This window comes from Callospermophilus lateralis, chromosome 10 (genome assembly GCF_048772815.1).
Source record: "Callospermophilus lateralis isolate mCalLat2 chromosome 10, mCalLat2.hap1, whole genome shotgun sequence".
NCBI lineage: Eukaryota > Metazoa > Chordata > Mammalia > Rodentia > Sciuridae > Callospermophilus > Callospermophilus lateralis.
This window is the reverse complement of record NC_135314.1, coordinates 79,374,420-79,402,221: the sequence shown is the minus strand read 5'-3', so window position 1 is coordinate 79,402,221 and position 27,802 is coordinate 79,374,420. Positions and strand designations below refer to the sequence as shown.

General features: G+C 33.2%; 1 protein-coding gene across 1 annotated transcript in view; it reads left to right on the top strand.

Moving 5' to 3' along the window:
* Epha6 (EPH receptor A6) overlaps positions 1-27,802 on the top strand; it is a 785,836-nt gene that overhangs the window by 529,626 nt on the left and 228,408 nt on the right. Inside the window, exons 8-10 of the mRNA XM_076868894.2 lie at positions 13,664-13,772; positions 17,883-17,953; positions 21,095-21,220. Of these exons, the coding sequence (XP_076725009.1) occupies positions 13,664-13,772; positions 17,883-17,953; positions 21,095-21,220 (306 nt within the window). The remainder of the gene's footprint in view (positions 1-13,663; positions 13,773-17,882; positions 17,954-21,094; positions 21,221-27,802) is intronic.

The window sequence follows — 27,802 nt, the reverse complement described above, 5'->3', positions numbered from 1 at the left end:
AAAAAAAGTTATGCTGAGCTGCATAACTCTGTAGCATACTTTCCTGGATAAACTATGGGTAAAAGAATGCTTGTACAAAATGGAAATACCTTGTCTTGAGTAGAACTGTGATCAATTGCCTTTTGTCTGCCAAAGAAAATGATTTTAGTTTTGATAAAGTCGATGATGCTCAATTTTTTTCTGGCAGCAGTAGGGTAGCAGAATTATTTGTATCCTGAAATCAATTCTAGTTGTTGAAAAATTAAACCCATATCAGCATCTAGGAGAAGGCTATCATTCTATCTACCAGGATGGTAAATAACCAATTTGTCTAAAATCAGTATTCTATCATAAAGGTATTAGTTTTAAAATGAATATAAAGCACAGTGCTGATTTATGTTCCATGATATTGTGAATGGATAGGTTGGGAAATTTCTCTTTTTTAGTCCAGTTTTAAAGGGATATTTATCCACACATGTGCAAATCATAATACTAAGCCTTTTTTTTTTTTTGCCTTGTGAGGCATCAAACCCAGGATGTGACATGTGTCAGGCAAGCACTCTACCTCTGATCTACCTGTCCAGCCCTTAAGACCCTTTTTGTAGTTAATTTCCACAGATGACGAAGCAAAAATTTAGTGAAAGATCAATATAAATCGCAAAATATTCATTTTCTTAAAAATAATAGTAGTAGGTAGTAGAATCATACTGGGCCTCAAACTCTCTTGCTTTTAATACAATATATTTTACTTGAAGACTTGGAGACTTCACATATGGGGTTTGAGAAGAAGCATCATATAAATTATTGAGGGGATGCAGAAAATTGATAGTTTTATGGTACCATAGGGTTGACCCTTTTAAAAATAGAGTGAGCTGTCTTTAAATCTCTCCAGAATTGATCTGGATGACTGTTTAAGAGGTTGTATGAGGTAAATAGTTTGATTTTCTCCCAACAGGTTTTAAATAATGATCCAAAAACCTCCCTTAGAACTTGTTCACTTTCAGGGGATGATGAAATAGGTGTGGTCGGAAAGCAGTGGCAGGTTCCTTTTAGCTGCCCAGGCTCTCAATTACTAGGGCAATAGAACGTGGTCTGAAAAGCTAAGACAACTTGGCCCCAACACTGATGGGTATCTTTGCCTCCAGAAATAGTTGTACTGAAGCCACATGAGGGACAATTGTAGCATCAAATCTGCATTGCCATTAACTGTGAGAATTAAGTAAAAACCTTCCACATGCTTTAATTAATTTAGCTCTGGTATTTTGGTGGTAATGAGTTTATAATTAGATGGGTTTGAATTGGGCAGATTCTGCCACATTCTAATTTTAACATGTTGCCTTGCTAAACTTGCCAAAAATGTCTGCACATTTGTTTTTATTTGAGGGTTTTGTTTATTTATTTTTCTGTTCCATGCAGTTTTTATAAATCAATATGAAATCCATTAAATATAGGAAAGACAGGACTGATTTCCTCCCAGAAACTATCAGTCCATTAAGGAAAAAATAAATTGAAGCCTCTCCTGGCAGAACATTTAATATTCTTTGTATACAAAAGACTGTTTTAGAAAGGTAAAAATCTCTACTTCATTTCATGTTACTTTTCCAATCCTATGCATCAGGTGATGGGCAAAAAGACTGGGTAAGCTGTTTAGCCTTAAAATAAAAAGAAAAATGTCAAGTTAGATAGAAAACATTCAGCTAAAGAACATAATAAACATAGGAGTTACTAGTCCTGAGGTTGAAAATGTGAAGGCCTGTTTATCCTTCAGCCTCATAAGTTATACACATAATCAAATTCCTTCCTCGTGGTTTATTTTACTAAATAGAATTCTCAGTTTCAAGACAGAAAAGTTCAGCTGGCTTAATGAGAAGTGGGACTTTATTGCCTCATGTAACTGGAAAGTAAAGAGAGTAGCATGAGAGTCAGACCAGATCCTGGCTCTCCAACTATGTCCAACAATTTCTCAGTCTCAGCTCTATTTTCTGGGCTGTTGGGTTATCATCAGGCAGGGTCTCCTCTCGTATTTGCATGAACCTATATCTGTAATTTTGAGTAAACTCACCTTCTTCTACTTCCTGAATCTGAGTATTAATGGTAACTTGAGGAGGAAAAAAACAGGCATGCTAATAAGAGAAATGCAAATGAAAACTACTCAAAGATTTCATCTCACTCCAATCAGAATGGCAAATATCAAGAATACTAACAACAATAAATGTTAGAGAGGATGTGGGGGAAAAGGTACACTCATGCATTACTGGTGGGAATTGCAAATTGGTGCAACAATTATGGATGGAAAACAGTATGGAAATTCCTAAGAAAACTTGGAATGGAACCACCATTTAACCCAGCTATCCCACTTCTCTGTTTATACTCAAAGGACTTAAAATCAGCATATTACAGTGATACAGCCTTATCAATTTTTATAGCAGCTCAATTCATAGTAGCTGAACTATGGAATCAACCTCGGTGCCCTTCAACAGATGAATGGATTAAAAAATATGAGATCTACACACACACACATACACACACACACACACACACACACAATGGAATATTACTCAGCCTTAAAGAAGAATAAAATTATGCCATTTGCATGTAAATGAATGGAGTTGGAGAATATCATGCTAAGTAAAATAAACCAATCCCCAAATCCAAAAGTCAAATATTTTCTCTGATATGCAGATGCTAACTCACAATGGAGGGTGCCTAGGGAAAAACAGAGTTACTTTAGGTACAGAGGAGTGAAAGGAGGGCAGGAGGTGTGGGGGTAGGAAGGAGAGTACAATGAATCAGATATTATTACCCTATGTACATATGTAACTATACAACCAGTGTGATTCTACATCATGTACAACCAGAAGAATGAGAAATTACACTCCATATAATTTCTGTATTACATGTATCAAAGTGCATTCTACTGTCAGGTATGACTTATTAAAACAAAAACAAACAAACAAATAAATAAATGACAAAATGAAAAAAAAATAAATAGGCATGTTTTATTTTCCTGACCAATTCCTGGCTTATCTCTCCAGCTTCTTCGGTATTTTGGTCTATATCTCAGACATCTCAAAATACATGAAAACAACTCCTGTAGATAGTGGGCTATTTTGATGTCCAAACTATTCATGATGTTTCTTTACCTAGAATGCCCTAACATCCACTTGGTGATTAGAAATCTGATTTATTTTAATCATTCTAGATTTAACTGAAGAATTCCTCCTTAGCCTTAACTTTGCTTCCTCGTATCTAAGTTGCCATCCTCTCAGTTGTCCCCTATGACAGTCACATATCCTCCATGTGAAAAATAATTTTTCGGCATTACAGTCAATGTTTGTGTATCTGCCCATGTCACTGAAGAGAAAATTCTGAGACAGGGAAACTACACTTCAGTTCTTATCTCTTCAATCCCAGTAGCACAGTGTTTCACACACACTTCGTAATGGATATTTTTATTATTTTTGAATGAATAATAAATCAACCAATGAGAATTTCCTCAAGAAATTTTCTAGAACTTTTTTCTAAATAAACCAATGTGTGACTTTAAATTGACACTACTTCATTTAAATATTTTCTGTAAAATGCAGATTATAGATAAATCTATCAGCTTTATGATAGCTGTGATCTCAAATGAATATACATTCAATTAAAAAAACTATTTACCTTATGGGCTAGGGCCGTAGCTCAGTGGCAGAGCACTTGCCTAGCATGCATGAGGCACTGGATTCAATCCTCAGCACCACATAAAAATAAACAAATAAAATAAAGGCATTCTGCTCATTTACAACTACAAAAAAAAAAAGTTGGAAAAAAAAGCTATTTACCTCGAATCACAGTAGCTGTTATTTTAAGAAGTTATAGCTTCTACTCCATAAATGTGCTTTCCCAGTGTGCAGGTACCCACTATTAATATCATGATGCAAAATGAATAGTATCTGAAATGAAAACGATCATTAGTTCCAGGCCAGTGATCTGGGGAATTTGCGAAACTTGTAAGGAAATCCTTTTCTATACTTGGTATTTTTTTTTTAAAAAAAGGATAAAACATATGTATAAAGACAGAAATATTTTAGTTTGCAAAAATATTCTCAAAGACCCATCTCAACTGCCAGTAACAGCATGAAACATGGATAATTAAAAATTAAATCCTTGACATTCATAATCTTGACAATAGTTTCCATTCTTTAAGTGCTTCAATCAACTTTTCTTTGTTTTTGAAATTTGTAACATGACCCTACCTGTGCCAAGACATCTTGACCACTTACGAATGAACGTAAGATTCTCTTTTTTTTAAAAAAAGTATTTAATCATGCTGCATACCTTCCTCTGTTTCTGACACTCCATCAACTTATACCAAACTCACATTTTCCAATTATCCCTGTATCATTTGGCATTTTTGTCTGACAAGTAAATTGAGGTCATCAAGAAGAGTGAATCTTGAAATCTTTGGCATTCCAATGTAGCCACAGTTTGATGTACTGAATTGCATTGTTTCAGAGGAAGCAGCAGAGCAGTACAAAAAGCATTAATGTCAAATCAAATTCTGAAAATAAGTATAATCCCTGCTAAGGTCTGCACTGCAACAGAGATGGTATCTGAGGTTTGTTTCTGCCCAGCTGAGAACTCGATAGTCAGCTGACTTGAGTGGAACAGAGACTTTCTCTAGTCTCTCATTTCTAACCTTACGCATATTTTCCTATTGGTAGATGGCATCAAATATTGAATGAGAACAAAAGATATAAATACAATATTTATGCCTGTTTCTCTAATATTTATTTCACGTAAAGCCTAGGCAGAACTATTTAGGAAAAAAATTTATTGCACATTATTTTCTTCTATTAACTTATCAATGTGATCCAAGTTATGAGGTATCATTTATGAAACTTAAGACATGTTTAAGGATTAGTATTGCCATGTAAATCAAATAAGAATACTATTATTCAGTAAAGGAGATTGTATATTTATGTCTAAAATGTATCCTTTATCTCTTTTTTATGAACAATATGCATTTATTAATATCTAACTTGTGTAAGGCAGTAGGCCAATTCCTTGTTGTAGAGAATATCTAAAGATATTATTTCTAACATAAAATATAAAATCCCTAAAAAAGGTGAATCATTTTTGATAGTTGAAATTTTCATCCAGGCATTTGGTCTAAAAAGCATTATTTTTTAACTTTTGTGTTAGAGAGCAATATCTTTCAAATCATGCACCTACAGACTCTTGCCCTTTAAATAAAATGTCTTGGACTTATCTCACTATGTTTTTAATTGACCTTGAATGAACTTGTCAGTGTGATGAGTTAAATCATAGTAAGTCCTTTGGTGCTCCTTGAATTCTGTGGGTTGAACTTTTTAGGATCTTAAATTTCTGATTTCTGACTCCTGACTGATGTATATTTGGGAATGTCATATTTTCAGCTTTCCTCCTCTCTTCTGCCAATCTTCCCAGTAGTATGCTTTTCTACTCAGCTTTCTCTCTTCTGATATCCATCCCCACCATGTTATTTCTAATCTATTGCTATTGTACTTTTTGTAAACGTGGTAATCAATAAATATGTCTAAAGTAAAAGCAAAAAGAATCAAAGCTCTATTTTGGCGTGAACTGTGCATGGTTGATATGTGAACATGAGGTGGATGTCTGGAGGATTTTTTTAATTTTTATTTTTTGTCTCCCTTGCTATTGCTCAACTGCATTTCACATCACTGAGGCTGCTGACTGATTTCAAATAAATGTGATAATATTACCTAAATAGCAATGGAAATTGGAGAGACTGGGGATAAATCTAAGGAATACTTAAAAAGTGCAGATGACAGTACTTATGACAACTGGAAGGCAAAGGGAGACTTGTAAGAGGGCTAACTCCAAAGTTTCATTCTTGGAAATCGCTGAGGTGGTAGACACACCAGTAAGGGATAATTTGACCCTCTAGGCAATGGAAAACATTCTAAGTATTTTCAAATATTATGTTGCAGGATAATTATCTGGCTATACAATATGGGAGGGAGTTGGAAGAGATACTATAGAAAGGCAACCCAACAGAAAATCAAAAAACTAGTCTAGTCACATGGAGCTGAAGTCTGAAATTTGACCATTCTAGTGGAAATATAGACAAGATGATAGGAGACATGATGAAAGTTTTGACATGGGACTCAGTTGTACAAAAATCAAAGATGGTACATGCTTTTAAGTCTAGATGGGCAAGATAATAGTGATTTCATCTTCTAAGTCACAGGAGTTATATTCTTCTAGGAGAAACATTTCCTCTGCTTTTGTTTGTATCCCTTACTCATGTTTACTTAAGCATATAGTATTGAGATTGCGCAGACTAATTGGTCTCTATCATATAGTGTTAGGTTGTGTGCATTCATGTGTGCTTCTCATTCTCATAAGGTTAGGCAAACAGTGATTGCTATGTATGACCTGAGAGGAGAATTTTCCTGTATCGGTTGCAAAAAAACCTAAAATGAATTTATTTATTGACTATTGTCATTTCATGACTTTGTTAATATTTAGACAAAAAAATAGCAAGAATTCATTTTGGTGAAATGATGAAGCTATTTTATTTCAATAGGCAGCATTTTTGAGAAATATTTTATTTAAAAAAAAAAATCTCATGACTGCTGTCTCCAATAACTTTAAAAGGATGTTCATAACAGAAAAGAGTTAACTTTAAAAAGCTATTCCACAGAAAATGAGACAGAATACAAATAACAGATTTTACTTTGAAATGTAAATATAAACTAGAATAATCTTGATTACAGGGAGACAAAATCATATGCCTCCATAGAAGAAAATTCTCCAGTTAAAAATAGCCAAATTGCTTTTCTCACATACTTTCCTAAAGACATGCAATCTATTTTTTTTTAAGTATTTTGATTCCAAGTAAAGAACTTCACTTTTTCCTCTTTAAATGGAAACAGCTAAAGCCAACCTTACTTAATAATGTCATCTGAATTATATCAAGCAGCGGCTAGGTGCTAAGTCCTTGTTCAGTAATAATTTTGCAACATGTTTTTGGATAATTGCTTCCTTTAAGGAAGTGTACTCCTTTCCAAAACCATAAAACAAATATGCTGTTTTAATATACTTAATCTTTTTCCAAGAAGACAACCTCAATCCATTAAGCAAAAGAACATTTCCAATCAGCTAATCACAAATAAATTTCATTTCTTACTATGATTTTCATTGTGGTTCTTTTTAAGGGCAAGTTAGCTCTCTGTAGGTACTACTCAGGAGAGTTAAGTTATACATTTTCCCTACAAAACTAATTAAAAATAAACTTTTTTGTCAGGATTGCAAAAATAAATAGTACTATAGACAAATTTTTATAGCAGAGGGATTTGTAGCTATACTGTATTTTTATTGAATCAATTTGGTAGGTAATTTTTATGGTTTGCTTGTGTCTATTTAAATGAATCAAGTCAGTGAGGTCTCTGGCCACAAAGCATTTCTTTATCTTTCTCTTCATCCTCCTCCTTTCCAGCACATTATATCTTCCAATCATATGGGTCAGCTGACTCACTGCCATGGTCCATCTTTCACTTTACAGTTTTCTTTTTTTTTTTTTTTAATTTTTGTTTTTTGTAGTTGTAGATGGACAGAATGCCTTTATTTGTTATGTGGTGCTGAGGATGGAACCCGTTGCCTCACACGGGTTAGGCAAGGGCTTTGCCACTGAGCCATAACCCCAGCCCCCCAGGTTCCTATTTATAACGATAGCTTTTCTTGTAATATTTTGTTCACTGTCTATATTCACCACTGAACTGTAAGTCCATGAGCATAGTAACTGTGTCTATTTTGTTCATCACTGGATCCCCAGTATCTACCTCCCTGCTTGGTATATAATAGTTACTTAATAGCTAAGCTTGGTGGCAGAGATTTGTAATCCCAACAGCTCTGGAGGCTGAGGCAGGAAGATCGAAAGTTCAAAGCCTCAGTAATTTAGCAAGGCTCTAAGTAACTTAGTGAGACTCTGTCTCAAAATAAAAATAAAAAGGGCTAGGGATGTGGCTCAGTGGTTTAGTGCCTCTGGGTTCAATCCCTGGCACCAAATAAAGTAAAATATTTAATAAATATTTACTGAGTGAATTATTAACCTTATATTCACATTTCTGAGCTTAATCTACCCAACCTAGTAAAATTTGGAAGTGAGGATTTTCCAGTAGTTTCTGCCTTCCAGGAAATATTTTATCCAAGCATACAGAATAATAGGATTCTCATGATGAAATTAATATCAGGTAAATTCTCTTCATATACATTGCATAGCTACATTTCAGATTAATCTTCCTCATACATCAAGGGAAGTGTGAGAATGTGGATTGGTTAGAGTTTAACCTAACCTTTTCTTACCAAATTCATCAATGCAAATGATCATTAATTCATGCACTCAAAAAAAAATACCGATTAAGCTAATACCATGCATCATGCCCTGTAGGTTGGACACTATATGAGTTTCCTAGGGCTGTGGTAACAAATTATCACAAAAAGTGTGTTTTAAAACAACATAACACAGTTCTGGAGGGCAAAACATCCTCCCTCCAAAGGCTCTTATGGAGAATCTTTTACCACATTCAACTTCTGGGGTCTCCACGTGTTTCTTAGTTTGTGGTACTTACAGCACCAGTCTCTGCCTGTCTTTACATCACCTTCTCCCCCTTGTCTTCTCCTCTTCAGTCTCTTATAAGGACATGCATCATTGGATTTTGGACCACCTATATAATCCAGGGTGACTGAGACTTTTTCATATATTCCCTTTTTGAGGGGAGAGGGAAGGCATGTCACCATTCAACTCACTACAGATACCATAATGAATAAATTCTCTGCCATCAAGGAATTTGCTTTCCAATAATAAAAGCTTATAAAAAAAGAGGAAATTTAATAAAATATGATCATGTTTTTGGTAGAAGTCATTAAAGGGTCCAGAGGTACATTTATCTGGGGGGGAGGGGTGTCAAAAGCATATCTAAATGACCAAAAAGAAAGCTTCCCAAATGATGTGATGTTCATGAAGGAGGACTGAAAAGGAATTGACCAGCAGAAAAAGTTGGGCTCAGTCAACACATTGGGAGAAATTCAGCATGGTTAGAGAATGATAAATCTAAAGACATATTCTAGAGGCATTTGTAAAAAGTTGAGGGTTTGGGAATTTATCCTGAGAATGAAGTCAGAACTCCGTGATAGACCAACACTAATATAATAAGACTCAGAAATTATTTCTATCAGGACCAAGGGTTTCAGCATAGAACCTGGGTATTTCCCTTATATCCATATGGCAAATCTAAATTTGATTATAGCCTTAGTGGATCACACAATATAGTAAAATTGATCTGAAAGGTAGTGATATTTAAATTTTATTTATTGTTATACTTACAGTTTTTTTAAATTGGTCTGAAAGATTTGTGAATATTTAATCCAACATTCTTAACATTATAAACATCAAAACAAAGTCAAGCAAGGCTATAATTATGCTTAGGTAACAAAAGGTCTAGTTCTAGTAGATTCTCCTTTTTGTGAAGTGGTGGTTTCAAGTACCATTAATAGCAAGGGCTCAGAGGCAGATAATAGTTGAATTTCTAGCTCTCCTGTGTATGATAGGTCTATTGGTAGACAAGTAACATTACTACTTATGGGGCAGGAATAATAGTAGTACCTATCTATGAAGATTATTAACATAAATTTCATGTGAATCTGAAGCTTGATGAATTATGCTAGGAACATAGAAGACTATTGAAATAGTGACTGTTGATGATCAAGATGAGGATGTTGGTGGTGTTTTCCTAAGAATCAGCCTCATCATCTATAAAATTTTGCTCCCACTGTAACAGTGTGCCTCCTTAAACACTCCTATTTTCAAATAACTTGATTACTTATATATTTTACTCTCCATAGAGGACTATTTAGGATTTCTAATATAGAAATTTAAGAAACAATTATACAGGAATATGCATTTTTTAAAGTGTCACAGCTTAATATTCTGTTATCCAATTACATTTAATTTAAAATGTTCATAAATAAATAATTGAAGTTTGCAAAAGGAGACATATTGGTAAAACTATTTAAGTCAACACAATTTTCTATAGCAAAGTAATCTAATTTTCAGAAGGTACCCAATTACATAATCTTATTCCCCATCTGAACTTGGGATATATGGCCTCAATAAATTACTAGCTGTCTGACTACTGTGAAAATATATGGTTCATGTTCAACACTCTTGAACAATATTATTAATTTATAAACACAGCAGTTGCTGCATAAAAAATGTTTTCTTTTAAAATGCCATCTTCTTTATCTTCAATGAGTTAATATTGTTTTCTATAACAAGAACTTCTTAATATTTGTTATCTTATAATTTTCAATGAGAAATGTGACATTTGAGGGCACTGATACCAGTGCTATTTTGAAGATTAGGAAATTCAGTGAAAATCAAACAAAAAGGTTCAGTATGTTATGTTTTGGATAAGGTGCAACTATTTAACTTGTCTTGGTACAGATTATGAGCTAAAAACTCTACATTATTGTAATAGACTGCCTAAAAATACCTTGATTAAATCGGGATGGCAAAAATCTAATTCCAAAGTGTAATATATTTCTCTTACTGAAAAATGAACATATATAAATTTTGTTTTTATTACATTTAGATTTCTTTAAAAGTCTTAAATACCAGGACTGTTTCCGTAATGGCTCAACAATAGCACTGAAGGTTCATATTTTCTCTAGCAGGTATATCATTTTATAAGAATGTAATATTCTGAATATATATATACACACACATTTGTGTCTGAAAAACACAGGGTACTCCACCACTGAGATACATCCCCATCCCTTTTTATTTATTATTTAGTATTTTTTAATTTACTTATCTACTTATTTATTTATGGTACTATATTTAAGGCACTCAGAAGCACTCTATTATTTTTATTTTGAGACAGGGTTTCCCTAAGTTTCCAAGGCTATTCTTGAACTTGTGTTCTTCCCGCCTCAGTCTCCTAAGTTACTGGGATTACAGGTTTGCACTACCATACTCAGTTCAGTTTGCTTTACAATTATATATTTTTAAATACAATTTACTTTCTATGACTTATGAGATTTACAGATTTTATTTATAATAATCAAAATAAAAACATGATTTAGCTTAAGCAATACTAAAAGGTCTTATTTATTTAATAATATTACAGAAAACTGATAACTGATTCATTATGATGAATTTTAGTATATGAAGAAGAACTAAAACAAGAAGCTGGAAACCTGAATTTTGTCATAGTCCTATGAGAGCAAGCTTTTTATTTTTTCTGTGCTTCGATTTCCTTACCTCTGTTCTTATGCAGTTTCCCATCCCATTCCCATAAAAATTGTATTTGAATTAAGTTTAAGTAATACAGAAAATGAGGAATATTAATAAACAAATTGAACTAACATTTTAAAATATTGTTGGAAGTTTAGTTAAATATGCACTCCATGCAGTGTTAAGATACAGTTTTCTTCCCTACCATGCACAAGTTCTATGTTTCATCTCCAGCACAATGAAAAAAAAAAGTTTTGTCAATGAAAAAAAGTAGCATTTTGCTCTATATGTTATCTGATCTTTTTTTAACAAAAAATGACATTTTAAATATAATTTTCCCAATTCCTGCCAATCAAACATTTAAGCATCTATTAATTCTATATTATATCTATGTGTAGATATACAGAGAGATATAGATATCTAGACATCTAAATGTGTGTGTGTGTGTGTGTGTGTGTGTGTATTTCCTTGTGTTGTGCAGGTAGAAACTTAAAATTTTAATGTGTGAACTTAGTTCTATGAAATATATAGAAGATCATTCTTTTGTTGTGTTAAAGTTTTTATTGTTAGCTTATTTTTAATTTTTCAATTTATCTTTTCACATATACATGAAAATAGAGTGTATTTGTGATTTATTATACATATATACATGGAGTATAACTTATTCTAATTAGGATCCCATTCTTATGGTTGTACATGATGTGGAATTTTACTGGTCATGTATTCATATATGAACATAGGAAAGTTATATTGGATTCGTTCCACTGTCTTTTCTATTCCACCCCCCACTTTTCTTCATTCCCCTTTGTCTAATCCAATGAATTTCTATTCTCCCCAAACCCTCCCCCACTTATTGTGTGTTAGCATCAGCATATCAGAAAGAACTTTCTGGTTCCATACCTTGTCTACTGTGCATGGAGCTGCTATAAACAATGTTGTGTAGTATGCTGATTTTAAGTCATTTGGGTATATATTGAGGAGTGGGATAACTGGGTAAAATGGTGGTTCCATTCCAGAGAAATTTGGTTTTTTGGAATTGGCTTATTTTGCTTAGCCTGGCAGTCTCCACTTCCATCCATTTACTGGCAAATTCCATAATTTAATTCTTCCTTATTGCTGAGTAATATTTCATTGTATGTATATACCACATTTTTTTTTTATCAATTCATCTCTTAAAGCCCACTTAGGTTGATTCCATACCTTGGCTACTGTGCATTTGACTGCTATAAACAATTATATGGCTGTGTATGCTGAATTTAAGTCCCTTGAATATATACTGAGGAGTGGAATGCCTGGGTCAAATGGTAGTTCCATTCCAAGTTTTCTGAGGAATCTCCATACTGCTTTCCAGAGTAGTTGTACCAATTTGCATCCACACATCCTTGCCAATATTTATTGTTACTTCTGTTCTTTATAATTGTCATTCTGACTAGAGTGAGATGGAATACCAGTGTAGTTTTAATTTGCATTTCTCTAATTGCTAGAGATGTTGAACATTTTTTTATATATTTTCTGACCATTTATATTTCTTCTTCTGTGAAGTATGTGTTCCATTCCTTTGCCTATTTATTGATTGGGTTATTTGGTTTGGGGTTGTTAAGTTTTTTGAGTAATTTTAAACCCTGGAGATTAATGTTTTTATCTGAGGTACAGGTGGCAAAGATTTTCTCTCGTTCTGTTCACATTCTTAGTTGTTTCCTTTGCTAGGAAGAAGCTTTTTAGTTTGATACCATACCATTTATTGATATTAATTTTACTTCTTATGTTTTAGGAGTCTTGTTGATAAAGTCAGTTCCTAAGTTGACATGATCGAGAACTGGACCTACATTTTCTTCTAGTGGGTGCAGGGTCTACTAGGTCCTTGATACACTTTGAGTTTTGTGCAGGATGAAATACAGGGGTTCAATTTCATTTTCCTGCATATGAACTTTCAGTTTTCCCAGCACCATTTGTTGAAGAGGCTATCTTTAGAAGATTGTTCTTGAAAGGAATGACAGAACAGTGTTTCTACTTTGTGGAAACAGATAATGGAAAAGTCCATGAAGCCTTATGTACTGGCTTAAAGGTTTTAAAGGAGATAAAATAAGCAATTATATAAAACAAAACCTTTTTATTTAACTGTGTAACACATACTTAATCTTAACATGTAGGGTACTACTAAGAATAAGTCTACTTTTTTCATATTTTTATAGGAAGAAGAAGTGCTATTATGGTGGGTGATGACCTCAACTCTTCAGCCCTTAGACAAAGCTCATTTATTTGGGGTTAGCATCCTATATATGAATTCCGAAATAAAGGTGAAATATGTTGGGCTTGTTTGGTATCCATTGCCATATTTTCAAATAGGTACTATGTTTAGCATAAATTTGGGTGAATTTTAATATTACCTCTGTGTTTCAGCTTCTGACATGGCAGCAGAACAAGGGCAAATTCTGGTGATCGCTACCGCCGCCGTTGGGGGATTCACCCTTCTTGTCATCCTTACTTTGTTCTTCTTAATCACTGGCAGGTAACTGAAACAGATGTATTTTCAAGATTTTTGATTATCCACTCTTTTATACACTGTGTATTTAAATGCTCTTAAGTGTAGCAATGCACAGCTGAGCCAAAGAACAATCCTGACAGATCAGAGGATAGAGAGCTTTACACAGCACATGGCTTCCATCATTAGTCCTTGGTGTCAACAAGCCCCTGAGCACAAAAGCACACAATGACTTGGTAAAAGAAGTGTGAAATCTGTGAATGATGAATTTGTACTCTATAAGTTACTTCTGAGTTTTTCATTTACTAAAATAAAATGACACCGTAAAAGATATTTTTCCAAAAAAAAAAATTGCAGAGCAAACAATACATATAAAAGCTCTTTAAAAACTTAGTATTACAAAAGTGTGACTTTCTATCAATTAGATATTAAAACTGTTCTTCGTATAATAGTGTTAATTGGATTTATAATTATGGTATTTCTCTACTTTAGGGTAAGATGGATGAAAATGTAAAGTAACGATAACTATAAAATAGCAAAAGACCTAGATTTGAATCCTGACTAGTGGTCAGAGTCCTTCACCCATCTGAATCTTAGCTTTGTATTTTCATATAGGTTTGCTATGATAATTTAATCCTCGAAAAGCATTGATTATTGATTTTTAAATATAATTGATGATTATTACTGTGATATAGACATTGACAATTCAGAAAGAAGAATGAGTATGTAGAAAATTATTTTAAAATGCAAGCGTTATATCTTATTAACCCTTGATATTTAACCACGACTTCTGTCAGAAATCATAAATATCTTCAGATCACTTCTATAAAGAGAAATAATTGATATAGATATCAGTAGAGGCACAAAATACCTCAAGAGTTTTTAGAGTAATTTGTTACATACATGCACAGCAAAATACCAATGCTGTGACTTAAATCTGAAGTAAGGCCAGCCAAACAGTGTACATCCATACTAACATTAGGTAAAGTGTACAAACCCTATCAGCAAATCTAGTCTCTGATAGTATCTGATAAAAAACAGAAAAAAAAAACAGGAATAATAAATAGTACTGTCAGATTGTTTATAAACAATCTTTGTTTTATTAATTTAAGACACTCTGCCGAGATACCTATGTTTTATTAAAATTCATTTAACAATTGTACTCAATTATTGAAATCAATTATAAAATAGGTTTCTCCAATAAGAAAGAAATATAATTATTGAAATCAATTATAAAATAGATTTCTCTAATAAGAAAGAAAATATCACCAAATCCTTTGAGTTTTAAGCTAGGATATATGCATATATAAAAAGTCACCTACAATATTGACAACAGACTTCAAGGTATAGATAAATAAGTGCACAAGTACTTAGACAACTCTTATCATTTTGAGTCCCTAATACAACTGCTATCAAAGATTTTATCATAACAAACCTCCTTTTACAGAACTTATCCAGGAGCAAAGAAACAATGAATATTCTAAAGTGATAGAATTAAAAATAGTGATTTCTATTTTAAATTTGTTTTAAAGAGCACATTTACCACTGCGCTTCTGTAGAATTATGTTACATGCACATATAAATATACCACAGAGAATATCAATTTATGCATAAGTGAAAAGAATCAATCAAATATAAATAAATAGATGAGTGAAAGGAAGACTAGTAGAGGAAGGAATGTGGGAGAGTGGAGGGAGGGCAGGAGGGAAAGGGGTAGGTGAAGGGGAATCACGAAGTAAAATGGAATTCCATGCATGTGTGAGTTTGTTGGGGTGAACCGAACTACTATGTATTACTATAAAGTTCTATTAAAAAAGAAAAAAATCACAATTCATCAGTGTGACAAAAAAGTAAGAGTAAAGAATTTTTTAAAAATATTCATGTATATAAACAGAGATAGTGATACTCTTGGAATAAATAAAAGAGTATCTCAGGTTCTCATTTTCAGAGGATAATTAGCTGGTAGAAGAATACTAGCTACAGATCTAAGGAAAAAATAAGCAGACATGAAAGAATAAGTTTATCCTAGTAAAAACACTAGTGTGGCCACATCATGTTGCCAGCGTTCCCCTTCAACTCTCTCCCTTTATTCTGAGAGCTAACCTCTGATAGCACTTTGCCATCAGCACAGCTTAGATACAACCTTTCTTTTATAATGAATTAAAAACAAATTTTGGAGTTGAAGACAGAATATTCAAGCCTAAAGCAAACACAGCCTGGAAAAACCTTAACCACCCTCAGGGACCCACCAATCATAAAAACCAAGAATAAAAAGTGTACATACTGGTGGAGGCTGTTTTTTTGTTGTTTGTTTGTTTTTTTCACTGAAAAAATGCTGAAATTCTTTTAATTTTACATAAGACTCTGACGCAAGGAGAGGGATCAGGAGATAATGATAGCTGGCAGTGGAGACAAATGAAAGAAAGTTGCAGTGAGGTTAAAGATACCAGACTGGAAAAGGAAAATAAATAAAGCATTTCGTTGTATGGGAAGCCGCAATGACAATTGGGTTAAGTTAAAAACACCAACTTGCAAAAAATTACTACATGTTTTTCAAACCTTATTATGGAAATGTTTAGAATAATAAACCTTACTGTATTATCCTATGCCCTCTGTCTCATAAATTCTCCCAATCTCTGTTAATTTGAGGGCACTCATTTCTTGAAATTTTTCCATTTATCATGAAATTGCACCCTGTTTACAGACAATATGCTTTGGAGCCCAGAAAGCTTATTAAATTATTGAAGTAAAGTAAGGTCATATAAAAAAAATCCTAACTCCAAAGACAAAAATCATACCATGTTAACTAGACAGTGATGATTTAAACAGAATGGTTAAATTTGATTTATAAAGATACTTATTTTCCATTTTGAAAATTCCTTCAAAGAAATTTGAGATACTCTCATCAAAATATGATTTTATTTAACAGAAGTATCATATTTATCCCCAGTAGGGAAAAACAACTCCATTCATCATGGAAATTATATTACATGATATTTTACTTAATAGTGATTCAACCTATAGCAAAATTAGATGTAATTTACAAGTTATATTATATATGACTTGTGGAACATTAGTTAAGGCATTATTTTCCAAAAAATAATTCAGTAAATAATGATTTGAATAACACATACATATGTGGAAAAGTAATTTATGAAGATATCAGAAAGTATTGCCTTAAAACATAAACATAATATTTGTAAACTATTCCAATCTTTGTAGGTTAAATAACTTTGCCTGATAAACTTAAGGGCTCAAATGTTACCTTTATTTGAGATTTGGAGCAGAAAATGAATAGCACTTAAAAAAGAGAACTTGATGATAAAGAAAAATTATACCAAATTATTCTTAGCTTTTAATTTCTACATTTGCCAATTAATATGACATCAGAAGCCACTTCAATATTCTTCACACTGGAGAGAACAATTTGAATTACATAAGAAAAAAATCATTTTGAAGTATCTCTTATGCTGGTTGGTAAAGGAGCACACACTGAAAATTATCCTATGAAATCTTTAAGACATTTTTGATCCAGACTCAGTTTGCAGAGAATTTGAGGCAAAATTCACAGTGGAAGATTGTATTGTGTATCAGAGATATATTCAGTTTAACCAACTGGAATGAGAAGTTTGATGAACTGTTAGATCATACAGATGTTAGTGAATTTATTTGTATTGAAGAAGTCATGGGAACCAAGTTTTCCAGTGAGAGAACAGAATATTCTTCCACCAGATTTCAATTATTAAAGAAAGTAAACCATCATATTGGTTAGCATTGAACAATGGAAGATGCCTGCCTAAACTTCTGCAGTTCTGACACAAAATCATATTTTTTTTCATTTTGACTTTTAAAAACTTCTTACAAACTCATACAAGAAAGAAATTATGGTTATGCATATTATAAAAACATGAGTCCTGTCTTTTGGATCAAACGACTTCACTTATCTGGACTAATTTTGATGTATATCACAATGTGTACATATTATAAAGATATGCAATTTTGCTCATATTGTAAAGATATTCTTAAAAGTGGTCTTTATAGCATAAACTTTGTCTATAAATAATATCTATTTTAATTGCTTTTGTATTGTAGCCCACATAATTCTTAAAAATAAGTTTCTGTTTGCTTTTTTAAAAGGTGTCAGTGGTACATAAAGGCTAAGATGAAGTCAGAAGAGAAGAGAAGAAACCAGTTGCAGAATGGGCATTGTAAGTAGTGTGGTGACTCTTTAGCATTATTTTACACTGTTCCAGCACTTCAAGAGTTTATTTCAAACTTATATCCATTGAGTTGAGGAAGCAAACAACAATAGCAACAACAAAAACACTTCTAAGCTTCTAGTTTTAAAGCTGTCATCTGGTTTCCACGTTTGTTGGTAGAAATTGCACCTGCTTCTCATTAAATTGCATTACCTATTTCCCAGTTCTGCTTGCTGGAAAACACAACAGACTGAATTTGCTAACAATATAAGTTGACTGATTATATCTAGTTATTTACCACTCACAATGGCTCCAGAATCAGCATCCATTTTATTTAGTAGATGAGATACAGAGATATTAAGGGATCTTTACAATTTATTATTTACATAACAATTTACAAAACAATTTATTATTCATCAGCTCTCTAACTTTTAGAATACGTAAGGAATCCTTGCACTGACTACACAGTTATATTCATTTGAGGATCTCTTCCCAAGCAAGCTGTAATTGCCACTATAGTTGGTTTGATAATTGCCATCCTCTCCTCCCTAACACCCACCTCCACATCCACCTAAAAATTGCACACTGCTTTCAAGAGAATTTCTCTACCATGAGACACTGAATTAACAAGAAAGGGGTGTTTCTCCAATTAACTACAGTACAGAGATAATACAAGAAGCAATTCCTTTAATTATTTAAACTCATCTTTTATTTCAAAAGAAATAAGAAAAAACAAAAAGAATAAGATACTTTCCAATCTATGTCCTTTTTCAAGAGAGAAAAGGCTTTAAGTAAGGATATTTAAAATTAGTGAGATGATTTAGAACTATTCCTAAGGCTAATGTGGTTTCTTTAGAGTATTCTATGGATCACCTGAAATAGAATGTTCACCCTGACTCCCCCAGGTTTGACTGGGAAGGTCTGGGTTAGGACTAAGACATATGCAGTTTTAGAAACTCTCACAGGTTGTTCTTTTTTACAATAAATTGGAGTCTCACTACTCTGTCAGAGCTGAGAGAGCCAATATCTGGCATGAGATGACCTGGAAACACTGTAAACAGATTGCAGAAGTGTGGATCCAGACACCTGGGCAGATGACTTACACTGGGCAACCTTAAGATTCACTGCAGGATATTTAGTACTGAGATGCGAAGGGAAAAGGTGCTCCTAGGGTATTTATTATCTGTTTTCTAAGTAACAGTTTAGCATAAACTAAACCAGATGGGCACAGCAAGAAGCACTGAAAATAACCTGAGGCAGCCAAGGAGATAGGAGGAAAAAAAAAAAAAAACCTAAACTGGTGTTAGAAGACAGGGTATAAGTTAAATTAGTTAGTAACTAGAAATGATGTTGGCCAAATTATAGTGTTATGTTATGTGCATGTATGAATATGTAACAACAAACTTCACCATTATACAGAATTAAACTGTACCAATAAAAAAATGTGAAAAAGTAATAAATCAGTTAGTAACCAGATAATGTAAAATCTAAACTAAGCTTGGTCATTTTTTTCCCTATGCTACATATATTGTATTTACAAGAAAGAAAGTAATATTAACTAATCAGTTTATTCTATAGAAATGTGTGTCATCATAAATAATTGAATGGTTTCATTATTAGAACTATGTGTGAGTTAGTAAATAAGATTTGTTTTCTGTGCTTAAAAGCGGTGTTTTCAGCATGTCCATATATCCAGTTAGATGCTGCTAATCATCTAATAGTAGTTACCAGATTTGAGTTTACAGAACTCAATTATAAATCACAATTCTTACTAAGTTACAATAATATCACATGGACTTTGAAATGGAAGTAGAGATTCTGTTCTCCTTCTCTCCACTCTGAACTTTGAGAAGTATAAAAAGCATAGCATTTCCTAATCAGTGTCGGGTTTAAGTGTACTTGAAAATGTGCTTTTCTGGTGCTATTTGAGAAATACTAATATTTTTGTGAGTGAATATCAAGCACTAAGACAGTAGACAGGAGGTAATAAATGAAGGCAATGAGCATGAAGAATAAATGAAGCAAATTACTGCTAATAATAGCCATTCAGTCACCTCTTCTAAACTCACTTTGTTATCTTTTGTGATTTTCTTGCAAAAGCATGTTTCCAAGCAGCCCCAAACAATATTTAATTCTAGATTAATATGATTTTTAATCTAAGTAGTAACAAAGCTGAGTACTATTCACTCTACCACAAATTTAGCTTTGGTCCTTTAATCCCTGTTATTTAGTAAAGACTTGATTAGTGATTATTAGCTCGAGAACCATACAGAAGGTATCGAAAAGGTACACTAATACATAAGAAATGATCTGTACTCCAAGAGCAAGAAATCTAAAGCAGAAAACAGAAATCAATGACAAAACAGAAGGGTATTCACAGGCAGTCTGTGATTTCAGGCATTTACAAATGAACTGGCAGCCATGTGTTCACGTTTTCTAACCAGCCCTACTCATCCCAATTGCTGGTGGTCTGTGAACACTCCATCCCCACCAGAGACACAGCAGCAGCTGCACCACCAATGACAAGATCTGGGCCCTTGGTGCCCACCCTTCCCACCAGGTTAGAGAAGCTAGCTGGTCCTTTGCAAGGCATTAGCAGTCTGACTGTGAAGGCAACTCAGAGAGCATAGGAAAGGCCTATATCAGTAGTGGCCCTTCCTGTCATTGACTTCTATTCTGTTCTATTGATAGAAAGTTTCTGGAAAACAGAGACCACAGTACAGGAGTAAACTTATTTTTGTTATGCTATTTCATATAAATGTCTATAAGTTCACAAAAATCTAGTGTTTTTGAAGGACCCTATGGTGCTAGCTTATTGGGGGTGAGTAATGTCTCATTTCCCCCACACTCTGACTAGAGAAGTATGAAATGTATAGGTCTTCTTCTAGTGGATGAGTAAGCTGATGTGTTTTCTGAGAACCATCAGTGATTCTATGAAACTACCCACTCATTTACACTGTATGGTAAATAAATGCAAGCAGCCCAAGCTTTAAAGGAGGGAAGAGAAAAAGGGAATCAGGAAAAGAGAAGAATTCATGTAACAAGACTAGACTGACTATTTCAGTACATGACTCCTCCTTTTATATATTCACAAGATGTATGACTACTAAAATATTCTTAAACTAAATCAATCTTTTATTTTTGTTGCAGTGCGTTTCCCAGGAGTTAAAACTTACATTGATCCAGATACCTATGAAGACCCATCCCTAGCTGTTCATGAATTTGCAAAAGAGATAGATCCTTCCAGAATTCGCATCGAAAGAGTTATTGGGGCAGGTAAATGTAAAATCTATACTTTTGAATATGTGATGGCTTAATGGCTTTGTAACTGATTAACAACATAACATTTTAAATTTGAATATTTTGGTCATTTAAAAATTTTAAGGAGGAAAATTACATTTGCTATGCTATTTCTTTAAAGTATAAGTGTCCATTTTTAGTTTCCAACAGCAAGAAGTTTCACAAAAGTTATTTTTAACATACTATAGTCTTCTTTCATAAGGAAGATAAATTACAGTGAAACTAGAGTGCTTCCGGAATTTATTTTGAAAATGCAATTTCAGGAGTTTGTCATAGGTTATTATAGATTTACTGAAGCCTCAACATCTATAGACTCCCACTGTAATTAATATTCATAATGATGACCTTGAGGCTCTTCAAGACCCAGAAGTGTTCTGAGAATCACTGAAGGTAAAATTCGGTTCAATATAGTTTTATATCATTTTAAGGTAAATTGATAATTCTTCCTATGTAGACTATTCCAATACTCTGAACAGTTATTCTGCTGTTCTAAGTAAATGCAAATTAAGTATAAATCAGCCCTCAAGTATTTATGTTGTACCTTGATTATGCAAGAGCTAAGCTTAAATAATAAAGACTCTCAAGAATAAAGGCTGACTCCTCTTTCAAGTCCTTGACCCAAAGTGAGTAGTCAATGCTAGCAGAGAAGCTCCAGTTCTGAAGGTCTTGCAGGGACCCCAGTTTCTTTACTCCTTCCTCTGCCTTCCCTAATATGGAAAAAGACCTTCCACCTTAGAGGAAGGATAAAGAGTTCAGTCTCTTCATCTTTGTCTTTGAGGCAATATCCTGGAAATTGGAAACACATCTATTCACATATCAAGGGTTCAAATGCACATATAATCAAATGGATACACACTAGATAGTTTGGAAATATAATCACTGACAAAGCAACTATGAATGCAGCTGAAGAGGTTGTAGAATGCACAGAAGAATGTTTTCCTAAAATAGAGAAGGGAGACTGGATCTTGAAGGGGAGTATAGATTTTTTTCAAAACCTGAATAGGAGTTATCCTTTGGAGAAAATAGAGTATACCCAAGTGGGGTCATTCCAACCAGCTTTCAGGTCTTTTCAAAGGCCAAAAGAAAGCAATTTTCCCCTTTTAAAGCCCTTCTCCCTCAGAAGGTCAGGTTACATAATTTGCAGCATCCAGTGCAAAGGGAAAATGCAGGGTCTCTTGTTGAAACATTAAGAATTTTAAGATATTGACAACAAAGCATTAAACTTACTGCAGGGTTCCTCTGAACTCATAGATCACCTGCTCATGAATGAAACCTAATTTCTTAGGTACTAGCACTACCTCAAGAATTCCTAGGACTTTGGGAGAGAGTTCTCCTTGAGTTGCTGAATTCTGTATACAAAGGTGGTTAACCTTATATCCTGCATGACCAGATAGATGCTCCTCTGAGTGCTGACACAGGGGTCCTGTATATTTGATCCTCATGTTCTCTGCCAAAGAGGCTGCCATACCAGAAAGATTAAGGACCCAGAATAGAACCAGTTTCTCCATTTACTTCTGCTGAACAAAGAGCACCAGTAGGCATAATTGCAAAGAGTGACTGCATTAAATTCATTTTGTTTGGGGAGATTGTTTTATTTAGATGGTAGAATGGAAAGGAGAGTGAATAGTTTCCATTGTATACTATATTTGACTTTCTTCTTCTGACCCCTTGGAAAAAGTGACATGGCCTTTCATCCACATGGTTCAGTACTCACATACTACAGTAGAAGCATTTCCTATTGTAACACTTTGTAAATAAATTAAAAATCAGTGTCTGAAATCATAATGTTGAAAGAAAAAAATCGATTATTGAAGTAAAAATGGTATAAAGAAATTAAACTTTTCTTCAGTTTGGGGGGTTTTTCTTCTAACAAAATATAAACACCCCCCACAAAAAGGTAAAACAGATTCTACAAAAAAAAAAAAAAAAAAAAAAAAAAAAACTACTAAAGGGACTATCTTAATATTATATTTACCAGCATTTCCTAATCTTGAGTTATATGAGACATCACTCATTTGGCAAAGACAGAATATTGAAACTATGTAGTCAGGCCCGAGTGTTGGTGTCTCTTTTTTAAATTTTCATTCATCTTTGACTATTTTAACTTTTAAACAATATACTAAAGGTCCTTTTACTGTCTATCTTTGAAAAATCATGGAAATAAAAGCACTCTATAAGACAAAGCTGTTGTAACCTAGGGTTCATCTTTGTGCTACTACCTAGTACTAGGTAATTCCATTAGTGTGTCTGTCCAAACCTCTACATGTGGAAACTCTGGTGGATGCCAGGACATTTCCTGGCTGTGTGCAGGAAGCATTCTTCATGTAGGGATGCAAAAGGTGTGATGCTTCTCCTCACTCATCAAAAGGGCCACAGCTATTTGTACACTTAGGATAGATGAAACATGGATATCCATGTGGAAATGTGATTGGAGGAAGGCTATTATAATTATAATAGACTAAAGAGGGAAGCCCAGCAAGGCTTCTCTATTCAGATTCCTCTTGGCTCTTCTGTGGCATTCCTCCCCCCCAGTAGGGGGCAGAAACCCTCTGGAATGAGGGTCTTATGATCTGTCAGGTAGGTTAGAGAATTTCTGTGCAACAGCTCCTGCACAGAAAGGTAGGAAAAGGTTAGATTAATAAATCTAGTTTGCCTAACTCATTTTGGGGAAGAGGAATTCTTGTTCCTATGAATTGCTTCAGGGAAAAAGAGGGGCAGGAAGGCAGGAGAAAATCAGAGAGAACCTTTCTGAAAGGCCCTTGCAGTGTCTTTCAGTATGGCATGCCAATGTGCCATATTTCAGGGTATGATTTTCTGAGTTCCAAAACCACTTAATTTGTAGAAAAACTAATAGTTTTGTAACATCCATGACACATTTACCTAACTTTAAATATTTTCCTTAGGTTGTCTCCTGTCCTCTATTTTTTCCCATTACTGATTGTTTCTTCCTAGATTCCATTTCCACATCATCTGGGTGCATTAGGTAGTTTTTGCAAATGTAAATTAAATGATTTATGTGGCATACTAGATGCTGGCTAGAAGTGTGTTGGGTGAGAGAGATAGAAGAGGCCAGTCCTCAGGTCCTGACAGCTGTTAGGAGAAAGCTACTCAAACAGGATTAGAGGACTGAGAGTGGGAATGGAGAGGAGTCACAATTCATTGTCTAAGAAAAATCTACCAGATCTGCATGGTTTTTTGGGCAAAGAAACTGTTATGTATTCTTTCCATGTTTTTTCCATTGTGTTGGGAGACACAATATACAATCATTGGTATTTCCTAAATGAGTTATATAAAAAAAAGAAGAATGTAAAAATAACACATTAATATTTTCAGAAAGAAAAGAGCATGGGAAATGATATTACATTTGACCCATGAGATTTCAGGACACAGTCACTGAACAATGTTTATTAGAAGGATAATACTTATAAAAGACAAGGTGCTAATTAGCTTTGTCATTTGAAGTCACTGGGCTCATCAGACACATATATATTCAGCCTGTCTTCTCTAACCTTTATCCTGGGAATTTTCAACTTTGTAACCATCCAAATACCATGCAACTAAACCTTACAGAACTTAATTTATTGGTATGAAAATATATACAGATAAATATATATACTTTTAATATTGCCTATCTTTCACTGTAAGTTTCACTGTTTTTTATGAGTTTTCTAGGACTTTTTTTTTTTTTGCGTATATCACTATTCTATTTAAAAGTGGCAGCTTATCTTTGTTCATCAATATAGGCCTGAATTTCCATGAAAATGCACATTTCCATTTAAATGAAGTGAGCATCTCTGTTGCACAGGAAACTATCAAGATCATCTATCTCCTTTGACTTTTTTGCATCATAAAATGAAATACTGTGGGCAGAGGACTTTAAAACAGAAATTCTCACGCTAAAATAGCCAAGTCAGATTAGGGTAGAATCATTATTTTACACATATCTTAAGAGATAATGAGGAAATTGGTAAACTGAATTTTAATCATGGTCCGGAAAAGGTCATTGAAAGGCTATCCCTTTTTCAGAGTAGTACCAATCCTATACCATTGTAAGAAAATCTTGCCTAGCAGAGTGTCTATAATTTTGAAACATTATACCATTGAAAAAAATCATTCTTGTGTTTCTAAGCCCATAGGGTGACCTTTTTTAGATTTGACCTTCCCCAGTCTCAATGGAAATGCATAATATCTTCACTGTCATTCATATTCTATCCCTTTATCTATACAAAACTCGTTATTGCCTCTGCTATCAGCCTTTTCTGCTAGCTTAGTGTCACCATATTTTTTTCTCTTCCAGAAAATAGTCTAGAAAGTTTAACTCTTGGTTTCTCGGCAGTCACCTGCAGGTGAAAGAAAGTTGAACGGACAATAAAAAGGACATAAGATCAACAGGGTGATGTATTCAGCCTAGTATTTTTATTCTGTAGTTGCCTTCTCATTTGAGGTCGCATTTTCCCTTGATGAAGTACAAGACAACATGTAAACTATTGTGCTTCTTCTAATTCCCCTGTCACCCCAACCCAGCAGTCTTCTTTCTTTAGAATGTAGTTCTAGATTATCTTAATTAACCCAGTTATTTTAAAGAATCTCCTTTTTTTTTAAATATCTGTCCCTCTTTCATTATACTTTCCTGCAACACAACAAGAAATGTAAACAGTATCCCAAAGGTGGTTTCCCAATTCTCTTTTTACAAAAAGAAATTTGTGTGATGATCTATTTCCCCTAGATTTAGATGAGATAGTATTTCTTACATGCTTTGTTCTTGTTTATCTATTTAAAGAATTTATGATAAAAGTCTAATTGATTTCTTTCTCTCTTTTTTTTTGGTATTTCTCAATACTTCTTGGCATAATCAATAAACTAAAAGATATATTTAACAACAAATTCTGGTAATGCTTTTGTGCCTTTTACTCAGTAATTTTGTAACATTCTAAATCAGAGGATGTAATGAAAGATCAGCTTTACATCAATAAAAAAGACATAGATGAAAGCAAGACAAAGTCAGGTTGGACTCTCAGCTTTGCTATTAACTCATTCTGTGACCGTCAGTAATTTAGTCATCTTTCAGACATTTTGCGCCACTTATAAAATGGATTCATAATAGTAATAGCTATCTTACAGGATTTAAGGGAGGATTAGAAATGACACATTTGAGAAACAGTTGTGTAACAGACACTACAGAAAACCGTGGGAATTTGACTGTTAGGTTAAAAATAAATACAGTTTTTAATAAATACAGTAATAAGACTGTGAGACAAGAAGAAGAGGATGGGGGAGGAGGGAGGCACTTAGAGGTGGTTATTATCAAGGAATGTATACATGTATATGAATATGCCATAATGAAACCCATTATTCTATATAATTAATATATACTAATAAAAACAAATAGCTTTAATATTCAGTTTTGATAGCTAAGAATGATAGTCATTGCCCAACTCTTAAAATACTTTATGATATAAATATCTACCCATGAAGAATTTGACCATCAATGCTTCATATAATTGGAAAATTTATGATTTTCATAGTTAGTTGAAAATTAGTAATAAAAATGAAATTTCATTTTGGTTGATACACCGAGTTATACCCACAGCAGCAAATTCTTTTTTTTATTTTTGTTTTTAATTAAACTGAAAGCTTAATTTTCTGTCTTGTGAAATTATATTTATTCTACATGTTTTATTTTTGCTATAAACTTAACTCATTTAAAATGAAATATGTTTAGCTACAGAAAATACATTTCAATATTTTCATCTAAAACCATTGTAAACAATTTTGTCAACTAATTCCTAGAACATCTGTGATTAGTAGATTTATTATCAGGAACAGAACTATATATCAGTGTCACAGACTTTACTTATATTTTATTTACTTACTATTCAACACTCTACATTTTATTTGGGGAACCATTTAATGTACATTCACTATCGCATGAATGGATTTTCCATTCTTAAAAATTGCCTCCTCATACTTCTTTGGTAAGTATATGTTTAATAAACAAATGAGTAAAGAAATTAATAATAGAAAAAATGTAGAAATTTTTTAAATAATTATTTTAAGTGATTATGCCTGTCTTAGACAAAAATCTTAAGGGAGAGTAAGGATATAACACTATTATTATACTATACTATAATATCAAATACATAATATATACAAAATAAAAAAATATAGAAATTGTTTATGAATTACAGTCTTGCATTGCTTTATGTTAACAATTTACCTGATAATTAGACCAAATTTATGGAATCTATTACATATCCATTGCATTTACATAGTGAAATATAAAATTATATGGAATACATTACATTGGTATTTTATTATGTACTGAGTTTATATAGCAGGAGAAATGAAAGGGTTTTTTTTATAACTTACAAAGAGCTTATTCATGTTTTAAACTCATTTTTCCTTTATCTTTTTTTCCTTCAAATTGTATATTACTAAAATATTTGGTGAAATGAGGGAAACTTGACTCTTAATTTCCAAAGTCTGCTTTAAGAATATAGGGGAACACTAAGTATGCAACAGCTTTGACTCCTTATACTACTATAGTATATTTGTTAT